At 46.5% G+C, this 20,714-nt stretch overlaps 1 protein-coding gene and 3 non-coding genes across 5 annotated transcripts; all 4 read right to left on the bottom strand.

Annotated features, from left to right (window-relative positions):
- Positions 1-358: 358 nt before the first annotated feature.
- Positions 359-8,993, bottom strand: hspa9 (heat shock protein 9). 2 transcript variants are annotated; one of them, XR_007400352.1, is made up of 20 exons: positions 8,696-8,993; positions 8,126-8,184; positions 7,926-8,013; positions 7,648-7,829; positions 7,431-7,555; positions 7,149-7,222; positions 6,903-7,009; positions 6,484-6,646; positions 6,247-6,339; positions 5,146-5,355; positions 4,821-5,048; positions 4,600-4,704; positions 4,399-4,516; positions 4,076-4,170; positions 3,858-3,950; positions 3,631-3,771; positions 2,154-3,497; positions 1,182-1,220; positions 897-948; positions 359-663 (listed from the first exon to the last, which is right to left on the bottom strand). XR_007400352.1 is itself a non-coding variant. In XM_049028288.1 (17 exons), exons 1-17 carry the CDS (start codon positions 8,783-8,785, stop codon positions 3,420-3,422), a joined length of 2,049 nt encoding a protein of 682 aa, XP_048884245.1. In that variant the 5' UTR covers positions 8,786-8,993; the 3' UTR covers positions 359-3,419. The 2 variants fall into 2 exon arrangements, 1 of the variants encoding a protein (XP_048884245.1); XM_049028288.1 differs by having other exon boundaries at positions 359-3,497.
- On the bottom strand, positions 1,299-1,503 carry LOC125751263 (small nucleolar RNA SNORA74). Its single transcript, XR_007400582.1, has one exon. It is a non-coding gene; the product is annotated as a small nucleolar RNA SNORA74 (small nucleolar RNA).
- Positions 4,275-4,343, bottom strand: LOC125751265 (small nucleolar RNA SNORD63). The gene has a single exon (XR_007400584.1). It is a non-coding gene; the product is annotated as a small nucleolar RNA SNORD63 (small nucleolar RNA).
- Positions 5,406-5,610, bottom strand: LOC125751264 (small nucleolar RNA SNORA74). Its single transcript, XR_007400583.1, has one exon. It is a non-coding gene; the product is annotated as a small nucleolar RNA SNORA74 (small nucleolar RNA).
- Positions 8,994-20,714: the final 11,721 nt, after the last annotated feature.

Here is a 20,714-nt window from a genome sequence, read left to right on the forward strand (position 1 = left end):
CAGACTGGTCAATAAAAATTGCCCAGTCATTACTTTATGTATAAAAATATTGGAAAGCAGTAGTTAAAATTTGTAGTATTGAAACTTGCATTATACTTCCAAGAGCTGTTCCAACCCAAGATCAGTCTTAGCAGTTTAAAATCGGGTGCTATAATTCAAAAACACCGTTGCAATAAAATCAAACATTAGTGGCCCTTTGGGATCCAATGACTAAAACAGCAAAAGTTAGTCCAAAAAAAAAAAAAAGTCACTCAAGTTTGACAAAGCGCATCCATGTTCTCCAACCCTAAAGCAACAAAAGTACCCCCCCCCCCCGCACACCAAACAAGAGGCCGCATGAGAACAAGAACGACACAGATTCAGGTCTGTCATGTTTATTGAGCTTATAGAAGAGAACGCCTTTGTTGTACATTTGTGAGACAAAATCAGCTGTTTCAGGGGACATATCCAACACACTGGCATAGGTCTCTAATAAGCCACACATATAAAATAAAAACCATGAGTGACACAGGCCAATAAAGTTTGTGTGCATACGTGTATATACAAGGTGGGAGCATATCAGTAGTATTTAAGTGGTTCCATGTGTTCGTTGTGGGGGGGGGGGGGGGGAGAAATACATTACCCATAAGCGCTCAAAACTGCTTCAAAATCAGCCCACAAATCCTAAGGAGAGAAAGTTCGGAGCATGCTCAGTCTGCACCGATAACACACAAGAGATACTGTTTCAGGTCTTCTTGTCAGGTTACAGCGGCATACATCCACTTTAACCTGTGCCAAAGTCCTGCTGTTTCTGTCCCAAGGAAAAAATCATCATAACAAGGAAAATAGCCTCTGCTATGACTGTACAGACTTGGGTGCTCATTGGCCAAACAATCAAACGAGGTCCATAAGATTACCTGTGCTGGTGTCCGAGCCCACGGACCCGAGTGCACCCACTGAGATCGCCAGCTGTGTAAACAGGATAGCACCACCTTTAGTTACTAGGGGGGAAATGAACTTTGCAGCCACAAGACAACTGGAACAATAATTAAAAAAATAAAAAATAAAAAAAATAAAAAAAACTTAAATGGCGGAGGAAATTCTTGCGCAGGACTGCAAGTCCCCTCATGGATATTCAGAATGATATGTTGAAGAGCATCACCACACTGTTCAGGAGTAAGATGCAGTTGACTGCCACTTACCCTCGTTGTGCAGCTGAAATGACCATCCCAATGCTATTCCTTTATGGGGGGGAGAGGAGACTGTTAAACAAGATCAAATTCCTACATAAACATTGCAGCATGCTAGTACAGGCTGTAAATGTGAGCCCCCAGACTAGGGCCATCCCCAGTTTGTGGGGGGACTGCCCACTCTCAGGGGGGCTTGGTACCACCGCGGCTGGGCATCAGCAGACACCAGAACAGCGCCTCCCAGAGCCCAGGCCTAGTGGCAGCACCTTCCTCTCCCAGCAGAGTAACACTGAGGCAGGCATGGCACAGACCTGCACAGCTGACTGCCGCTGGGGGGATTTACACAGAGCAACATAGTTCCTCATTAGCCTGTAATTTCACTTACAGGACCTTAGGCAATCAAAGTATAAACTCGGCTTGAAACTTCCATAAAGGCCGCCACCTACTGGACCCAAGAGAAGCGTGCCATGCTGTCAGGACCACTTATGTATAGGGTCGTCAGTCAACACTACATCGAGCAAACACACGGCAGACCACATGAGCATCCAGGTCGAACTTAAATACAGAAGTTCAGCTCAGTTTTCAAATTTTGCGCAATAACTTAAAACGCATTGAGACAACGTAATGTTGTAAAAAAATAGGTTACAGAAATAAGATTAAACTATGGAAAAAAATAATATCGGAGGTAACGAGCGTGCTGCAGGCAACCACACAGCCTATAAACCAGCTAATACTACACGGCTGAAAAGAAATATTAAACCAATCCAGTAATTAAAATAAAGGACACGATACGCACGCTGTGATCGGGGAAAGACACGTGGAGGTTTGCGATACATTTCACGATATAGATACACATGTGTAATAAAATTAAACACTAGTTGCATTCATAACGTCACGCTAAAGACAAACCACTGAACTTCACCTATTAATTTAGTAATGAAGCCGTGTAATTAAAAGCAAGCTACAGCAGACACGGATACTAACCATGTACTTCGGCGACACGCTGGGACCGAAAAGACCGCGCCGGTGGTTCGCTGGGTCCTTTATACGTCTGAGGGACGGCGTGCCAGAGTCCGCCGCGGGGGATTGTGGGATATATATGCATTCCGCCCCCAGCGACTCCTGACACCCCGCCCTCTTCCGTGTGCACGCGCTCGATTCGTCACTGCGCTTCGCCTCGTCTGGTCTTTTGAGGAGCTCGATACCAATGCAAACGCGCGGAGCATAAAAGCAAGTGTAAGAAATCATGAATAGGCCACACTCGTAAACTTCAAATTTTATTATAAAAGCCTATGATGGAAGCATTTAAACGTATCCATACTTTTCAGAAACATACACCCAAATCCTCAGTTTAAACCATTAGCCATTATATTATTACCTCAAAAAATACCGGCACAACGTTACCGGCTTTAACTATTAAAGCAAAATTGTACGTTTAAAAAAAAAAAAAAAAAAAAAAAAAAAAATCAGAAAAACTACCCCTTTTCTGTGGAATATTGACTTATTACGCAACACTAGCTTGGTGAGGCTTCGTTGCCTATTTATTTTGCCTCACGTAAGCAGAAACTTTAACAGCGTCCTTTGCTGTGCTGGGTTAACGTTACGATGTCCAGCATAAATGAAAATGACGTTTCATAGGATAGACCGCTGTCCCGGAGACACGATTCACTGACTGGCGAAACTCATTATGGTTTAAATTAAATTCACAGGAAGGGCAGTTTATCGTATAATGTGACCGGCTGATTAAGAGCTAAATGTGATCTCAAAGACCCCCTTAAAAAGTACTCTAAGTGCACGGCTCCTTCACCATTCAATTACAACCAAAACCTAGTGGGCAAGAAGTGCAGGTCAGAGTGAGACAAGCTTCCATTTTCACATCTGAAAAAAAGTGTAAGGAAAAGGGCGGCAGAAGCTTAATAGCATCCCCCACTCCAGTCAGTGAAGGGTACAGCCTGGGACAGGACTGTACATGCCGACTCCGGCCACGCCGGCAATGAACCAGACAACAGCAACACCATTTTACTACATCACGAAGACAAGCAAAAAAAAAAAGACAAGATACCTTTTTGGGAATTAAATTAAACATAAGGGGAGCACAGATAATGGCATTCATTATACCTTAGAGCTTACTGAACAAAACACAGTATGTGAAAATGGCGTGAATGCAACAGGCGCTCAGGACAACATCCAGTCCATAACCCCAAGCCCTCCAGTCCCACTGTCTCCATGACAACTGCAATTGCAAAGGCTCTATTGCTGTCCTTCCTTCTTCTCTTCTCCACCGGCTCCCGAGCTGCCGCCGCTACCGCTTTCCCTCTCTGAGGCCATCTACAGGACAGGAGGTGACAATGAAGCGAGTTGCAGTCTCAGTTGCATGCAGCAATCCAAGCACCATTACATCTACAAAATATCAAGTTCTTACCCAAGGAAAAGACAGAACTCACTGTTTGTCAGCACTTACCTTCTTGTATGCCATCTCGAACAGTTTAAGAGAAGCCTGTTGGAGGTTTGTGGCTGCTTGCTTGATGCTCTCTCCGGTCTCAGTGTCCTTCCTAGAGAGGAGGTCCCTCACCTTGGTGATCTCCTCCTTCAGCTTGTCGCACTACCAGAGTCAAAACGTTAGTCACCACGAGTATAAGAGAGACGTTCTCCCGCACACTTGAAGATCAGCTCTTCTCAAAGTCTCACCTCATCAGCAGGGAGCTGATCTTTGAACTCCTCCATCTTGGACTCCGTATCATGGATGATGCTCTCTGCCATATTCACGGATTCCACGCGGTCCTGGGTGGGGTTTAAGGACAAATAAGGACAGCTGCTGCCATTTATGGGGATCTCACATGGAGTGGGAGACAGCCGGGCACCAATTACAGCGCCATGCCTATGAGAACGGACCACTTCCGCCATACCTTCCTCCTACGGTCTTCTTCAGCATACTTCTCCGCATTCTTGATCATGTTCTCAATATCATCCTTGCTGAGGCCACCAGATGACTGGATAACGACTGGGAAAGGAAGCAGAGGTAGGATCGATTTACCAAAAACCACAAAATATAGTTTGCCAGTGTCCATGCTGCTTTGGGCCTAGACGTGCATTTTAAAACTTCTCTGTGCTCAGCCATGGAGAATGTGTCCTCACTGAGGTAGGAATGATGTGTTGACAAAAACATCATGGCACAGGGTGACACATGGTCAGAATGGGGTAATGGAGGGTGGGAGGTATACAAACTCACTCTGCTGCTCACGGCCGGTGCCCTTGTCCTTGGCGGATACATGCACGATGCCGTTTGCGTCGATGTCAAACGTCACCTCGATCTGGGGCACTCCTCGAGGAGCTGGAGGAATTCCCACCTGAGAATATCGGTATGGGGTTTAGGAATGGGGTGGGGGCAACTAACTGAACCCATAACATTCAGGTGCACACAGATACACACCAGAGTGAACTGGCCCAGGGTCTTGTTGTCTGCAGCCATCTCTCGCTCTCCCTGGCAAACCTTGATCTCCACCTGGGTCTGTCCATCAGCTGCTGTGGAGAACACCTGTAGAATGGCCAATCGCATTAATGCTTCCATCACGCCGCATCTTCAGTTCTGGCACCAAGAGTTCTGGGGGGGGAGGGGTGCAGCACCGAGCACCGTTCCTCCACAGCCCTCACCTGGCCCTTCTTCGTTGGGATGGTGGTGTTGCGGTTGATGAGCTTGGTAAAGACTCCACCCAAGGTCTCGATCCCAAGGGAAAGGGGGGTGACGTCCAGCAGAAGCACGTCTGTGACATCGCCAGCCAGAACCCCACCCTGGATGGCAGCGCCAATGGCCACCGCCTCGTCGGGGTTCACGGACTTGCTCGGGGCGCGGCCAAACAGGTCCTGGACGGTCTGCTGCACCTGTGGGTGGAGTCCCAGGTTTTAGGGGGGGTGGTCAGAGGTGAGAGAACGCACGGGCGATATGGCCGGGCAGCTCCGCAGAGACCCCCCCACTCACCTTGGGCATGCGTGTCATGCCGCCCACCAGCAGCACCTCGCCAATGTCGCTCTTGCTGACCTCGGCGTCCTGCATGGCTTTCTGGCAGGGCGCCACCGTGCGGCGGATGAGATCCGCCACGATGCCCTCGAACTGCGAGCGCGTCAGCTTCATGTTCAGGTGCTTGGGTCCGGAGGCATCCATGGTCAGGTAGGGCAGGTTGATATCTGTCTGCATGGGGGGGGGTGATGATGTCAGACTCGCTTACAGGGCACAAATGTGCTGTAAGCCCCCGAACTAGGGCCATCCCGCATGCGTGGGGGGACTGTCCACTCTCAGGGGGGCATGGTTCTGCCATGGCTGGCCATCAGGAGACACTAGAACAGCGCCTCCTAGAGCCCAGGCCTAGTGGCAGCACCTTCCTCTACCAGCAGAGTAACACTGAGGCAGGCACGGCACAGACCTGCACAGCTGACTGCTGCTGGGGGGGGATTTACACAAAAAGTTTAAAAAAAATGCTTTTACCCAAAGTGATAGACGTGTATTAAATAAGCAAGCTCAGGCCACAACCTCGACGGTCATGATCAAATACATCTCACTCTTCCCCATATTTAGAGACCATATTATTTCCATTTATGTCAAGATTCTGGGTTTGCAGACTGCTTTACGAGGCAGTTGTCAGTCGAGTGAGGAGATACCGGAAAATAAACCACACGTTATGAATTGTGGGCTCTGCAGCGCAGGACCCGCCTTGCTGTACTAATACCGTCATGAATTTGGCTGCAGGAGAGCAGTGTCTGAAGGAGGAACAGCAGTTAGGGAATCTGAACAATCAGAGCAAATGGGCCTGTACGTGAAAGTCAGTGCAGGAGCCGTTTGTGATGAGAGGACAGCCGAACGCGACAGAATCAAGCATGACTGGGTATTTGGTAACAGACTGGCGGATAATACTGAACAAAGATAACTAACACAATTACGGGGGGATGTAACTGTGACGAAACAAAGTCTGAGACTTTAACCTTGGAAGTTTGGCCTGGTAAACACAGATCACCGCTTGTCCCTGTAGGGCTCCCCTGCGTCATTCCCCCCCCTCCCCGAGACACAGTCGCTGGGTATCCTTACCTGCAAAGAGGAAGACAGCTCACACTTGGCCTTCTCTGCTGCCTCCCTCACCCTCTGTAGCGCCATGTTGTCTTTCGTGAGATCCACGCCAGACTGCCAAGAACAGAAAGGGGCAGGGATCTGAGACCTCGGAGCCGTAACCAGTACAGCCGAGAGACCCGTCTGCCAGCCTTGAAGCCTGTGGGCCCCACCTCTGCATATTTGTGTGAAACGTCACATGTATGACTGAGCACTGACCTCCCTTTTGAACTCCTTCACGATATACTGCAGAAGGTGCTGGTCGAAGTCCTCCCCGCCCAGGAAGGTGTCTCCGTTGGTGGACTTAACCTCAAAGACCCCCTTCTGGATCTCCAGGATGGATATATCAAAGGTGCCCCCTCCCAGGTCGTATACTGCAATGCTAAAACGGCGACAAGTACGTTAAATTTGTTTTGCGAACAACGATGCAGAGAAATAGGAAGTCTACTAGAACTACCTTGTTGAGGAACACGGCAACATGCCCTACAGAGTTTAGCACCGGCAAATGCGCTTATGAACCACAGGGCCAGAGCACCGTACTCCAGCCGTCTTAGCAGTTTCTTGAAACTAAGGGACCCCCACTGATCACAGCACAGACTCTCCCCCCAGGATGCAGCCGGTCTGGCTCCAGCACTCACATTTTGTCCTGGGTCTTGTCCAGGCCGTATGCCAGCGCAGCGGCGGTGGGCTCGTTGATCACCCGCAGCACGTTTAGCCCGGAGATCTGACCGGCGTCTTTCGTGGCCTTTGTAGAAATGGAAGCCCCATCACACAAGTGAGAAAGGCGTGACCATGACGACACGGTTCCACAAAGGTGGCTGACAGACTAATGGGATGAAAAACAAGACCGCAGCTGGTGGTCATGTTCAGGAGAGACCCCTCACCTGCCTCTGGGAGTCGTTGAAGTATGCCGGCACGGTTACCACAGCGTTCTTCACCGAGTGCCCCAAGTAGCTCTCTAAACACAGCAGAGACACTAACATTTACTACCAGAGGAGAATATTTTAAGCTCATGAGCACACGCCACATTGTTGTGTACCCTGCATCTGGTTTTCTAAACTTAATAAATAAACAGATGTATGAGTTTAACAGCACTTATTTCTTGTTTGCTATCTGCATTTTTGATTTCTGAGAGCCCGCAGGAAACTCGCAACCTTCCAGCTCACCTGCCGTCTCCTTCATCTTCATCAGTACGAAGGCTCCAATCTGGCTGGGCGAGTACAGTTTACCATGGGCCTCGAGCCAGGCATCACCATTTGAGGCACGAACAATCTTGTAGGGCACATTCTTCCTGTGGAGATGAGGAACACCTTTCAGTCAGGATGATCACGCTTCGGACACGCCCCCGCGATATTCTTGTACAGAAGATGAAGCGGAACTCACAGGTCCTTCTGGACTTCTGGGTCTTCAAAGCGCCGTCCAATGAGCCGCTTGGTAGCATAGAGTGTGTTTTTGGGGTTGGTGACGGCCTGGCGCTTGGCTGGCATGCCCACCAACCTCTCTCCCTCTGCGGTAAAGGCCACTACGGAGGGTGTCGTCCTCGCACCCTCTGCATTTTCAAGGACCTGGAAATCAGAACAGCGCACGTCACTGTTACATTACAAATTCATTAAACAGTAGTTTGTCTATGCTGATCCACCCCGTCCCAGTTGACTTCCTACCTTTGCCTGTTTACCCTCCATGACAGCCACACAAGAATTAGTGGTTCCAAGATCAATACCGATGACTGATCCTTTGATTGCTTCAGACCTTCAATAAAAAACAAACAATTAAAAGGTTAAATATGGGACAGACCCCCCCAACTACCTAGACACTAAGGTCACGTGGGCAGTAAATCAGAAACATAGCTTTGCAGACTCACGCATAACAACGCCTGGCCACGACCCCAGTGGACTCAAAGCTCCACGGACTCCAGCAGGCCTGTGAAACAAGCGTAGGCAAAAAGAGTAAACCATTAAGAAAAATGCGTTCTGCCCCCCTCAGTGAAACAAGACGGCCAAGTCTGGCCGTCGGCCGGTTCTGATCTTCCGTCAGAGGCTGAAGGTCAAAGAAGCTCCACACAGTCGGTTCTTTAAAGTGTTACACCGAATGACCTCCTCATGGTGTAGAAAAGGACTCAGTTAGGCTCAGCATACGCAGTACGGCCCGCTGGCAGCGGCTACAGCAGCCTGCGGGCACTGCTGGCTCCAGAGACACTTCACTACGCTACGCTTAAACGTAGCCCACCTTTTACGCACCTCTGACATACTGCTTTCTATAGTTCTTAAAATCTGAGTAAATTAGACAGGCGGCATTTCACGTGACAGGAGACCTCTTCTTATGTCTGGCCTTGGCCAACACAGACCCGGCGTGACATTTCTCCATACATCTGCTAGTACCCAACGATCCACAGACGTTCAATATAACTGAAGTCGTAGTTTTTAACTCGTACCTTTTTCACCAGTGACGTGACGCTTCCAGCACCGCTCTGGGAGCAGCCGAGCGCCCTGGACGCGTTTCTGGCCACATTCAGCAGCATCATGGCGACAGCGTTTAAACTTGGAAAAACGAGCAACTCCGGTGTAAGCGATGAAACGGCGCTGAATCAGCTAAAGGCACGGGCTGGAGAATGGGAATGTAGCGAAGAACCGATAAAGTGAAGAAGCCTCCGGTATCTCTCGTATAGCTGAGTTCCTCAGCACTGTATACCGCTAGCAGCCCGCAGTCGCCGACTTCTTCTGGAATTATCCAGCACGTGGGTCACGCCGAGGACTCGGACGGACCCCTATTTAGCAGGTCAATGTGTGCCTGAGCTGATTTCATACAGGAACCAGCAGGAATTACAAAGATCTACATATTCTCCTACGTTTAACATGTGTATATATAACAATACAAATAAATATAGAATAAAAATACTTTGTATGCATAAAGTTAGTATTTTGGAAGGGGACTTTGACACGGCTTCTCTTAAGGTACTTCAGGTCCTTCACAAAATATGCGTATTTGAAGGTCACTCCGAAAAGAAGGTAATATTACATTGCAGTTACATCAGAGGCCTCTATGTGTGTGGTTAGGCTGAAGGCGACGTATAGCGGTGTTATTCCGTGTCTTTCTTAGCTGCAGTTATATTATTAAGAAGTTATCAATGCGGTTTGAGTACATATTGCTGAGTCACACATTATTTAATTATAATTTTAAGAAAAAGTGAGCTACAACGAAAACAACATTGGTTTTGGATTAATAATTGGTGCAAACACATAATTCTTAATGGAAATGAACTAGCCAGACAATGCCATTCCGATGTCCCGATTTGTTTAGTCACGTATACTTGTAAATGTACTACATTTCTACGGCTGTTCAGTCACGCCTCAGCTGACACTATGCCATAACGTAGCAGTTTTCACCCCCTCCCCCATTACAAAATTTAATGTGTAATTTTTTACGGTTTCCTCATACCTTAATCTAGTTAAATCTGCGGAATAATAATGAGTTACTGAAATCTGTTTAGAGTCTACATAGTGACCTTGCTGCACATGATGAGTAAAACGAGCGGACGTGGGAGATGGCGTAGATAACTGATGTCAGGTAAAGTGCTATTTGTGTAAGCGTAGTCCGATCAAAACCCACAGATACCCGTTTTTGTAGGTCAACGCAATAGTTCTAGCAGCAAAAGTGCATATAGATTTTAGTAATTTAAGGGGCAAACTACACAGCCGTCATACATCCTTAAACAATAATATGGCCTGAAATATGTTGTCACTATAGGGTTTACGGTATGTAAGTGTTCCTTACTGCCTAGGCTAGTGGGAATTTTGGTTGGCACAGACTGCTAGTTTTGGGCACACCTTTTTTTTTGCTATTCGCTGTAGTTTTTTTCTTAATGCCAGAATCCAGTTCACCATACCAAACTGCTTTCTCCGACGGAAGTGTAGTATTGTATAAGGAGGCGATGATTGGCTCTAACTTGCTTTAGCTGTCTGAGGAAATACAGTCTCTGGTTTGCCTTCTTGTGTACGATTTGACCTGCCGTTTTAGGGACCTGCAGATGGAGGTGCCCAGAAAGATTTTCTTACTGTAATTTGTTGTTTATATGGGGGTGGGTCTTTAGTGAGTGAGTGCCTGAAGTCCACAGCGATCTCAGAAATTTTGGATTGATTGAACTGAAGGTCAGTGCATCAGGTGACTGTCTCGTCCAAGTCTAGGTGACGTTGTGGTACCTTATTGACAGAGATGATGCCAGTGACAGTGGTATCTGCATATTCGATCATTTTTATAGAATTGTGCTGTGGAATAAAAAGGAAAGGAGAAGCGGAGAGAGCAGGCAATCAGTGGTGCTTCAGCACAGGTGGGGGGGGGCAGACTGTCGTCTGTGGGAAGTAAGTGCTGCTATAATGAATAATAGCGAATCAGTTTGATCCAAACCAATTTTTATTAAAACAACTGATATAACTGTTTGTTAAGTGTCTTTGGTTGCACAGCAGGAATAATAATAAATTTCTTTTCTTGATCCCTGTGGGGAAATTGTCTTTGCACCTCCCTCAACTTGCTCTTTTTTTTGTAGAGTAAGTTGTTTGCAAAGGGCAGCCGCCTGTAGCAGCACCCAGGGAGCTGGGGGTTAAGGGCCTTGTTCATGGAACCACAGGTGTGATAAGGCTGGGTTAGAACCAACAACCTTCTGATTACAAGCACACAGGCTTAGCCCACTGAGCCACACACTGCCCCGAATCCCTGTCACCTCATACCTCCAGGCTTGGGGATGTGAATCCCAACATTATTGTAGAGTTTCCATGTTCTCCCTGAGTCACCTGGGTTTCCTTGGGCTTCTCTGATTTCATGCCTTTGTCCAAAGACATGCAGTTAGCTTGTGGCTCATGGGGTATGAATGTGTGTGTGTGCCCTCCAATGGACTGTCAGTGGTCACTTATTGAACCGCTGGGCCCGTGACCATCTACAGGGGCCAACAGGGTACTTTCACCTTGAAAACCTACAGCCCTTTCAAGCCTCCTTGTAGCAGACATCTGTAAAGGGAGGAATGAAGTTTGGCAAGGCAGGCCTGCAAATCAGCCGCACACTGGCCAGAGGCCTGCCCTCTGTGGCAGGGCTAGGCTGTTTCTCACCCTTGGAGATGAGAGAGACCATGTCTCCAGTCAGGATTAAAGAGCACTGGTGGGATTTTGGGGAGGGACAGGAATGTGTCAGAAAAAGTACCAATTTCTACCTTTGAGGGTGCAATTACTTTTCACTGGGGCTGTACCCTGAAGGGTATGCCAATTGTACCCTAGCTGTAGATAAATGTACCTTTTAGTTTATTTTTTAAAAGGAAAATGGAACAGAAAGTGCTACAGAAATGGACTATGAGGACTATTTTTCTACCATTGGGGGTACATTAATGTTGTTTCTTACCTTGGGGAGCAAAACTGTAAAAGGGCAGTAATTTTTTTTCTGACAGTGTAGTTAAAATCGAATTTTAATCTTGCTTATGTACGTGCCATTTACCAAAATCCCTCAACTAGCAAGGTCAGCAGCATACCATATATAACACAACTTGTTTTATTCTCAGAAATTTTGTTTGAAAATGCCCGACTAATTCTTACCAGAAGATGGCGCCATAACTATTCAGTGTGACCCAGACGCCACGCGAACAGGTGCACGGAGAGCCAGACAAAGCAATGATGTAAACGCTAACACTGTCATGCTCTCTGGGTGCCAGCTGTTTTCTGTGCTCGGTCTTATTTATGTCTCTTTATTGTTCCTGTGGACCTGCTCTCATGAGTCTGTAGATGTATTAATGTACTTTACATGAAAATAAAAATTTAGAATTCTTTAAATGAGCCCAGAAAATTAGCGAAAATAATCAATGCCCGGGTTAAGAACATCAATGCCAGTGTGTGTTTATTAGAGCCAGTATTGAGTATTTTGTGCCCTAACCTGAAACCAGTAATTGACTTCTTGTTATACGATACATATTCTCTAAGCTCAGCCTCCCAGAGTACTGTTGTGTTTTGGGTCCCCTTTCCACGTCTAGGCCCCTGAATCAATTAGGGCGGTGGTATTCAGACTTACTGACTGCACCTCCACAGGGCTGATATACAGCCTCTGGCCACTTTATTAGGTACACTTCTGCAACTTCTTGTTGAAGCAGTTATCGAATCAGCCAATTGACGTCAGCAGCACGAGGGATAAAGACATGCAGATACAGGTCAGGAGCTTCGGTTAATGTTCACATCAAGCAACCAAAATGGGGAAGAGAGACGATTTAAGTGACTTTGAATGTGACATGACTGTTTGTTCCAGATGGGCTGGACTATTTCAGAAACAGCTGATCTACTGGGATTTTCACACGCAGCCATCTCTAGGATTTACAGAGAATGGGCTGAAAAACGGAAAAAAAGCATCCAGTGAGAGGTGGCTCTCGAGGTGAAAATATCTTGTTGATGCCAGAGGTCAGAGAAAAATGACTAGTCTGGGTCAGGCTGATAGAAAGGCAGCAATAACTAATAGGTAGTAATAGGTAGTAACTAGTAAACGTAACCACTCAATACAACCAAAGGATGTAGAAGAGTATCTCTGAACGCACAACACGTCAAACCTTGAAGCAGATTGGCTATAGTGGCAGAAGACCACACTAGGTGCCATTCCTGTGAGCTAAGAACAGGAAATTCCGGCTATAATGGGCATGGACTCACCAAAATTGGACAATGGAAGACTGGATAAACGTTGCCTGGATAGATGTGTTGATTTCTGCTGTGACATTCAGATGGTAGTGTCAGATTTTGATGTAAACAACATGAAAGTATTGATCCATCCTGCCTTGCATCAGCAAGTTAGACTAGTGGTCCTGGTATAATGGTGTGGGGATACTTTCTAGACAGTCCTTGGGTCCCTTAGTACCAACTGAGCAATACCTAAATGCCACAGCCTACCTGAGTATTGTTACTGGCTGTGTCCATCCTTCTATGACCACAGTGTACCCGGCCTCTAATGGCTGCCTCCAGCAGGATATTGAGCCATGACACAAAGTTCACATCATGTCAGAGTGGTTTCTTGAACATGACGATTTCACTGTACTCCGATTGCCTCCACAGTCACCAGATCTCGAGCGAATAGTGCAGCTGAGGGGTGTGGTGGAATGGGAGATTCGGATCATCAAGGTGGGCAGTGACAAATCTCTGGGGAATGTTTCAAGCACCTTGTTGAATTTATGCCACGAAGAATTAAGGCAGCTCTCACGATAAATGGGGTGCAATGCGGTAGGTGTACCTCTTAATGTGGTCACTGAATGTATTTGTCCTGATTCCCTAAGATTTTGTTTCAACCAACCAGTTGAGCAGTCTGTGAATGTAACTCTTTATACTGAACTGCTTGGCTGAAACAAAATCTTGGTCAGGATTTCTACCTTCTGAACCTGAACTTTCCACCTCTGTGGAATACTTCTGTTTAAATACCTCTGATTTAGTGTTTCTGCCCCATTCATGACACCCCCTGTGTAGAAGAGTAGATGATGCGGATTTTTATGAAGGCAAGCAAGGCAGGTACGTAAGACTGCCTTCGTCTTACAATAAACCACAGCAGTGCGAGTGTGTGTGTGTGTGTGTGTGTGTGTGTTTGTTTGTTTGTGGGTGGCGTTCCTTAGACACCACGAGTGGCATTGAGAGTGTGTGCATAAGGACAGGGGGTGGGATAGTGGGATGGTGGAACAGCAATTGACGGTGATTCTGTCCTCCACCGGTCTGGACCAGAGAGAGCCTGACTGGAAGGTTTGACACTGCTGCCTGTTCATGTTCTGGGGACAGTCTGTATGACTAAAAGCGCTCTCATCGCTTGGCTGATTGTATCTTTGGAGTGCGAGGCTTTGTCGATCTGCACTGATTACAGGCCTGTTTCCCTGCCCGTATGGAACCGGAAAGCCCCGTCAGACCGCCGCCCGTGACGAGAGCGTGCCACCTGGCATGGTTGGTATCGCTCCCATCCATCTGCATGTCCGGCCTGTCGGAGGGACCTCAATCATTCCTGCGCTCGGTAGCTGAAGACGGTTTTTCCTCTCTGATATTTCGTCGGCGTCCTGCTCTGGGTGCAACATCACCATTTTCCGTCGTTTCCTCCTACGATGCCCTTCTATCGCTTCTATTTTTGCTGTCGTCGGGCTTCTCTTGAGAGTTTCTCACTGGTTATCTGATCACAGCCTGGGATGTTGCTGTTTTTTCCCCAGAAAGGAGAGAATTCTAAAGTGTTTATGGTCTTTCTGTTAGTTAGCTACTTCGTAGTCAGGTGTATGCACACACGCACGCACACACACACACACACGCACACACACACACACACACACCCACACACACACACACATTTAAATGACACCTGGGGGTGACCGCTGACATCTCCCTTATCTCTTGGCCATCAACGACAGAGAATGCAGCTCACAAATTGTCAAATGTATGGCTGATAACTGATTACGTTTGTGTTTCTCTTCGGTGGAGTATTGCCAGTTCCCTCTCAGAATATACTACACGTGTAAATACACTTCGGAAGGCCAATAGCAAAAGAAGAAAGCTGGTTTCAAATCCCACTCCTGGCTTTCACTGAAGGGCCTGGTGGTGGATTGGCATTCTGTCTTGCCGAAAGTATCTTGGGAAAGACTGCAGACTCCATCACAAGATATGCAGTAAAATACACTGAAAGTGATGTGTCAGCTCCTGTTTCACTTGCTGGCACTGAATTGTCATAAATTGAGACAACTGTCAAGCCAGAAACAGTCGTGTAATGGGCTAAATATTGGATTAGAAGCCGAATCCATTCACGAGTGGGATGATGTCACTTCAGAAATTCCATTGCATTTCTGTGTCTTGAAATGAGATGTGTTGGAAAATTTGACAGAAATCAACATCCACCTCCTCAGCTGGTGAAGAAATGGAGATGCTAGTCTATGGCCTACATAACCGTGTGTGGGGTGGGTTATCACTGGGAGGGGAATGCCTGTACTCCCGGCACAACTAGATAAAGCTACTTGTTGCATTTTTGATGATACATAACTACCCGTTCACCTAAAACGTAAAAGCTTAGAATGTTTTTATTAGTGGGATTACTTGGGAGAGGGCTCTGTGGCTGCTACCCCTGAGATGATAGGATAACACATTAAGTTTCCAGAAAACGCAGTGGTACACCCATAGATAACTACTGCTATCTGATAAGTGCTCGGTTATTGTGAAATGACCGAATCAATGTCTGATAGTACAATACACCACATCAAGTGGTTTGGAGGACTCTCAGGAAAGACTGATTCTCAGTAGGGTGATGTTAGGACTCTGGGTCTAGGGGGACGGCTTAAACAAAGCCCCTAACCCATTTCGCTGCAGGGACAGTGGTGGAACCTGGCCTGTCATCCTCCCTTGTTTGGCGGCAATGTGTGACTAGGTGGTGTGGTTTGGCTTCTGTGCCTCTTATTGGAAGGTTCTTGGTTTGGATCCTGTGGTCAGCAGAATAGTCACATTTCTATTGGACCCTTTACTCCCCGCCCCCCAAAAATGTTCCAGAGGTCCTGTATCATTGGCTGGCCCACTGCTTCATTCTTACGATATGGGTATAAGATAAAAACCACATGTGAAAACTAAAGCATCTCTGTGTACGTGTGAAAGAAAGCATCACCGTACTTCATTATTTTTTGGACGGAGGTCTCTGCTAGGTAAGCGAGAAAGCTGGCAAAGATGCTGGGGGCAGTGTGTGGTGCAGTGGGCTAAGTCTGTGTGCCTATAATCAAAAAGTCACCAGTACAAACCCAGCCTTAGCATATCTGCAGCTCCCTGAGCAGGGCCCTTAATTCCCAGCTTCCTGGGCAGTGCTATGGCTGGCTGCCCCTTATGGACATATAAAAGAGTGAGTTGAGGGACATATAGATCAATTCCCCCACAGGGATCAATAAAGTATTTATTATTATTATATACCAATTTCCATATGTTCTTGCCAAAATACACCAATTTCCTGCTCTGAAGTATTATCAGTTTAACTGGAGTTTTATAATTCATAAAAATGAATGATAGATTAAACTTCAAGCAAACACATAGACAGCTTGCCCTTTTTATTTAGCCGTGTCAGTAGATTTAGTGTACTTGAACATTTCAAACGGATGATGTAATACAAATACAAATGTCAACACGAGTACTTCATGAAAGTCTGACTTTCGTTGCTTTTCCTGAAAAATGGGAGAATTATTGATTTGTGATAATCCCGTTTAATGCAGGAAGCTTGAGCCTTTACTATAATAAGAATGTGGTTCCATTATTTATTAAGTTACCTTTCACCACTAGACCCAAAGTGAAACATTACTCATCATCAGAGCACTGAACCTCCACACAAAAAAAAACATTTTAAGGTCATGCAAAGTGTTAAAGGCTCTCTATTTCCATGTGATTCATGCCCCAGCTACACTTAAAAATCGCACCGCAAAGACTCGCTCTGGCATATTGCGATGCTGAATTCAGCATCTCTTGATTTCTTACTTTTTTTTACTCACTCGTCAAATCAGATATGAGGCAGAAACCTGTCTCAGCGTACGCTGCCTTGTTACATATCCATTAGGGCTGGGAAATTTGAGACCTGCACAATCAGAACATGGAGGTATGTCCCTCATCCTGGAGGGGAGGGTTTGGGGGGGGGGGGTGAAGGTGGTTCACGAGCAGCAAACTCCTCACTCCAGAAACTCGCTCCTCAGGCTGCCCTCGTCGGAAAACCGCAGCAGGTCCTCCGGTTCGCCACTGCCTGTGTCCTTCTGCTCCACTTCCTCAGTCTCCCGAGACGCCTGGGGGGGCTTGCCGTCTTCCTTCCCATCCAGCTCCATGTAGCCCTTAGTCTGGAGGGTCTGGACCCCGCCGGTTCCACCTCCTCTTCCACCCTCAGCCCCGGCTTCCATGTCTGGGGCTGGGGTTCCCTTTTCCTGGCCCCCACTATCCGTCTGGCTGGCCGCCTCCACGGTGAGGAGACGTGCTGGAGCCAGGACCACAGCTGTCCTGCTGGAACAGAGCCCCATGGGAAACCCGTCACTCTCACTGTGATGGGGTCTGCTTTCTGGGGGCCAAATGCTCACGCCACATAGATCTCTCCATACTCCCCCCCCCCCCCCCCCCCCTTTGTGAGCACAGCCGGTTTGAACATCTCTCTCTTGTTTCCCCCACGAGAGTCACACTGAGGACCCTCCATGCTCCAAACTGGACTGGCTTGACTGGGATACCTGTCTGTGACAGCGAGGGTCACCCGTGTACAACACACACGTGTGTGTTCCATAAATCTGCTCGTACGTCCAATACGCGCCATTCTGTTTCACTTTGTTTAATTCTGTTTCATCTGTCATACTAAACTTGCCCAAGTGTCACTTTACGGAAAACATTAGTGGTTTAAATCTATTGTGCTTTGCCTGCGAGTTTTCAATAATTGTTCCAGTTCTTAGATATAATCACTTTCCACCATACATTTTTCATCAAGCTCGTTTTTTTCTTTTTTTTACAGTATTGCTTTGAGTCGTGCTCAAGAATCAATAGATTGCTTTCATCTCAGCCGTAATGTCTGATGTTTCTGACGGTCAAGCCCATGTCGACGACAAATTTGACAATCGATCTAAATATAACTTCAAAACCACATAACTGAGCTGAAGTTAGTGGTATTTCTCGAATTCCGAGCCAGCGAACCATTGAGGAACATGGAAACGGACATTTAAAAAGCAACCGTCCATTTTATAGCCAAATACACCTGTTAAGTGGGAGAACTACAAAGTCAGCCCCAGGTTGTATTGCATCCTTGCTTAACTTTGATTGATAGTTTGGTTCTGGTTCATTATTTCCTGATGATAATCAGATGAATGGGAGTGCCTATGTGGTTGGCAATTCTATCTGATAAGGTTGTTGCTGATGTCGTTACTAAACTAATGGTTTTCATACAAATTTAAAAAATGCATGTGGGGGAGTGAAAGATTACTATAGCTGAATGGGGTTTCCCTGCATGGAGATTTTAAAAGGCACAGCACAGAAGCTGGTTCCATTCATAAGCTCCAAAGCATCTTCTGAGCGTCAACGTTGCCACCTGAGGAGTGACAGTATGATGACAGATACACTGGCTTTCCTCCTTCTGCTCTGTCCCTTGTCGAGCTGCTCAAGTGGACGGTGCATCAGGACGAGGGAATACGAGAAGTACATGAATGACCTGAAGAATGTGGTTAAGGTAAGGAAGCGTGGCTCGATCGCTTGCTGAATGACGAACCATTTACCATGGTCTCATAACTACACTCCGTCTTGATGTGGCGTTAGCCGCACATGTCTGATGAAATTATGTTTTGCTGTTTTGCAGAATTGTCCAGAAGTCTGCGAGAACATTGTGAGTAAAAAAATATATATTTTTCACTTTCTATTCATTTGGGGCTTTCTTTTCCAAATATAAAACACCTCGATTGATTGGGCGTTAAAATTATGTCACGACCCAATTCTGCTTTGATGAAAGTAATCTCTTATCTTATATTCTGCAATCATGAAACTTTTTAAAATGTAAAACCCTATAATCTGCATTGTTGCTCATCTTAGATAATTATCTATCCTAAAATATATATAAATGAGTTGAGGAGCTGTTTTGTAGCTGCATATCATGATAGAACAGTATACCTTGATTTGCGCTTGCAGGCCTCTGGTTACACTATAACTGAATGACTTCCTTTACTTACATCTCTTTGTTCAAGAGTGATTACTGTGGTTCAAGCTCTCTCGGTGTCAGGAAGCTTAGTCTACACTATCAGGCCCTTGAAGAACCAGAGCATGAGTTTCGAGCTCTTAGTTTCTTTGTCGACAGCTTTGTAGCATCATCAAGCTTCTTTTACGCATGTAGAGTTGCAGATCTTTAAATGGACTTTATAAGGATCTCTTGCAAAATGCCTGGTATATCAAGGTTTGTTGGACAGCAACCAAAAAAGTAGAATATGTCATGAGAAAGGATAGCTTTACTGTGAGAGGTCATCTATAGGAAAGTGTTTAGTAAACACAGAAACTGCTCTAATGGTCTAAGATTGGGGGGCATCCCTGCAGAAGTCAGCTGCACACTCAGCTGTGGAAAGGTTTCTTCGGGCGAATCCGCCAGCTGAGCTGTGAAATGTGAGGGGCAGCTGCCTGTTAGAGCCAACCCAGTTGTAGCTCAGAGATGAAGGATGAGGTGTAGGGTGAGTGGATGGAGGGGGCAAGTAATGTAAGCTTTATTAAAGACCATCTTAAATATATGACTTGCTTCCTTTGTACTTATAATAATGCGACTGGTTGGCCTCTTACCGACCTTGGGTGCTCCTGATATCGTTGTAAGAGGATGATGGACCAAGTCTTTAGAGTTCTAGTGGTCCATGTTTTGCTGTATGGCTGTGGGACATGGATGCTATCCAGTGAGCTGAGATGAAGACAGGACTCTTTTGGTGCTGTTTCTCTTTGGAGAATCTTCAGGTGTTGCCTGTTTGACTTGGTGTTGAACGAGCGCTTGCTCAGGGAATCCCGAATGAGGCACATCACCTGCACGTGGCGTGGTTCCCTGAGGGTGATCTGATTCTGAGGTGTTTCTTTGTGTGATGAGCATGGCATCGCGCTGTACCAGTGCATGCTGCCCAACTGACCTGGGGTCGGGAGGCTCAAAATGGGATGGGTTAGTCTCTCCTGTGGAGCCCAGCCCTGCTTTACGAGAAATCATCTTAGGGGAACTAGGAAACAATTCATATATTAGGCAGTCGGTGGGACTTCTTGAGAAAGCACTTCTCTACACAGCGTGTAGTTAGAGTATGGAATCGTCTTCCTACTAGTGTAGCGCAAGCTGAAACCCTGGGTTCCTTTAAATCAGATCTAGATAAGATTTTAATAACTCTGAGATATTAATTACGTTCTCCCCAAACAAGCTTGCTGGGCTGAATTGCCTCCTCTCGTTTGTACATTTCTTATGTTCTTATGTGGAAAGTGGAATTAGAGGAAACGGCTGGTGGGTCCAGACTCACCTGCCGTGATAAATGGGCTCATATCACAGATCACACCCCCGTTTGCCCGGTACCTTCTATCTTCCACATTCTTTACATTCTTGTGCTTTTTTTGCGTTTCAGCCAGAACATCCGTGTAGCCAATGTCTCAACATTTCAGTGGTAAGAAAGAACTCGCCTCACCCCCTTTACCTCACATTTAAAATGACTGTGTGGCTCCATTGAAATGTCACCGTTCTTGCTTTTGTTGGATTTTTTGTTCAGATCTATAACATCAGTTACTTCACAACGGGTTTAAGTCAGATGGCGCTTCTCAATAAAAAAGCTACTCGGTGCTCTACCCAGCTGCAACGGAGGCTGAAGGTGAGAGGACCTTGGCCGGGCTCATTTTCGTGTACTTTTAGAGGCTCCACACCCACATTCCGGAACGTTCTGCCTCTGCACCCCCCTCTCCAGAAGATGCTTCAGATTTAACCGTCCTACACAAATTACACGCGGC

Source organism: Brienomyrus brachyistius, chromosome 10, assembly GCF_023856365.1.
Source record: "Brienomyrus brachyistius isolate T26 chromosome 10, BBRACH_0.4, whole genome shotgun sequence".
Lineage (NCBI taxonomy): Eukaryota > Metazoa > Chordata > Actinopteri > Osteoglossiformes > Mormyridae > Brienomyrus > Brienomyrus brachyistius.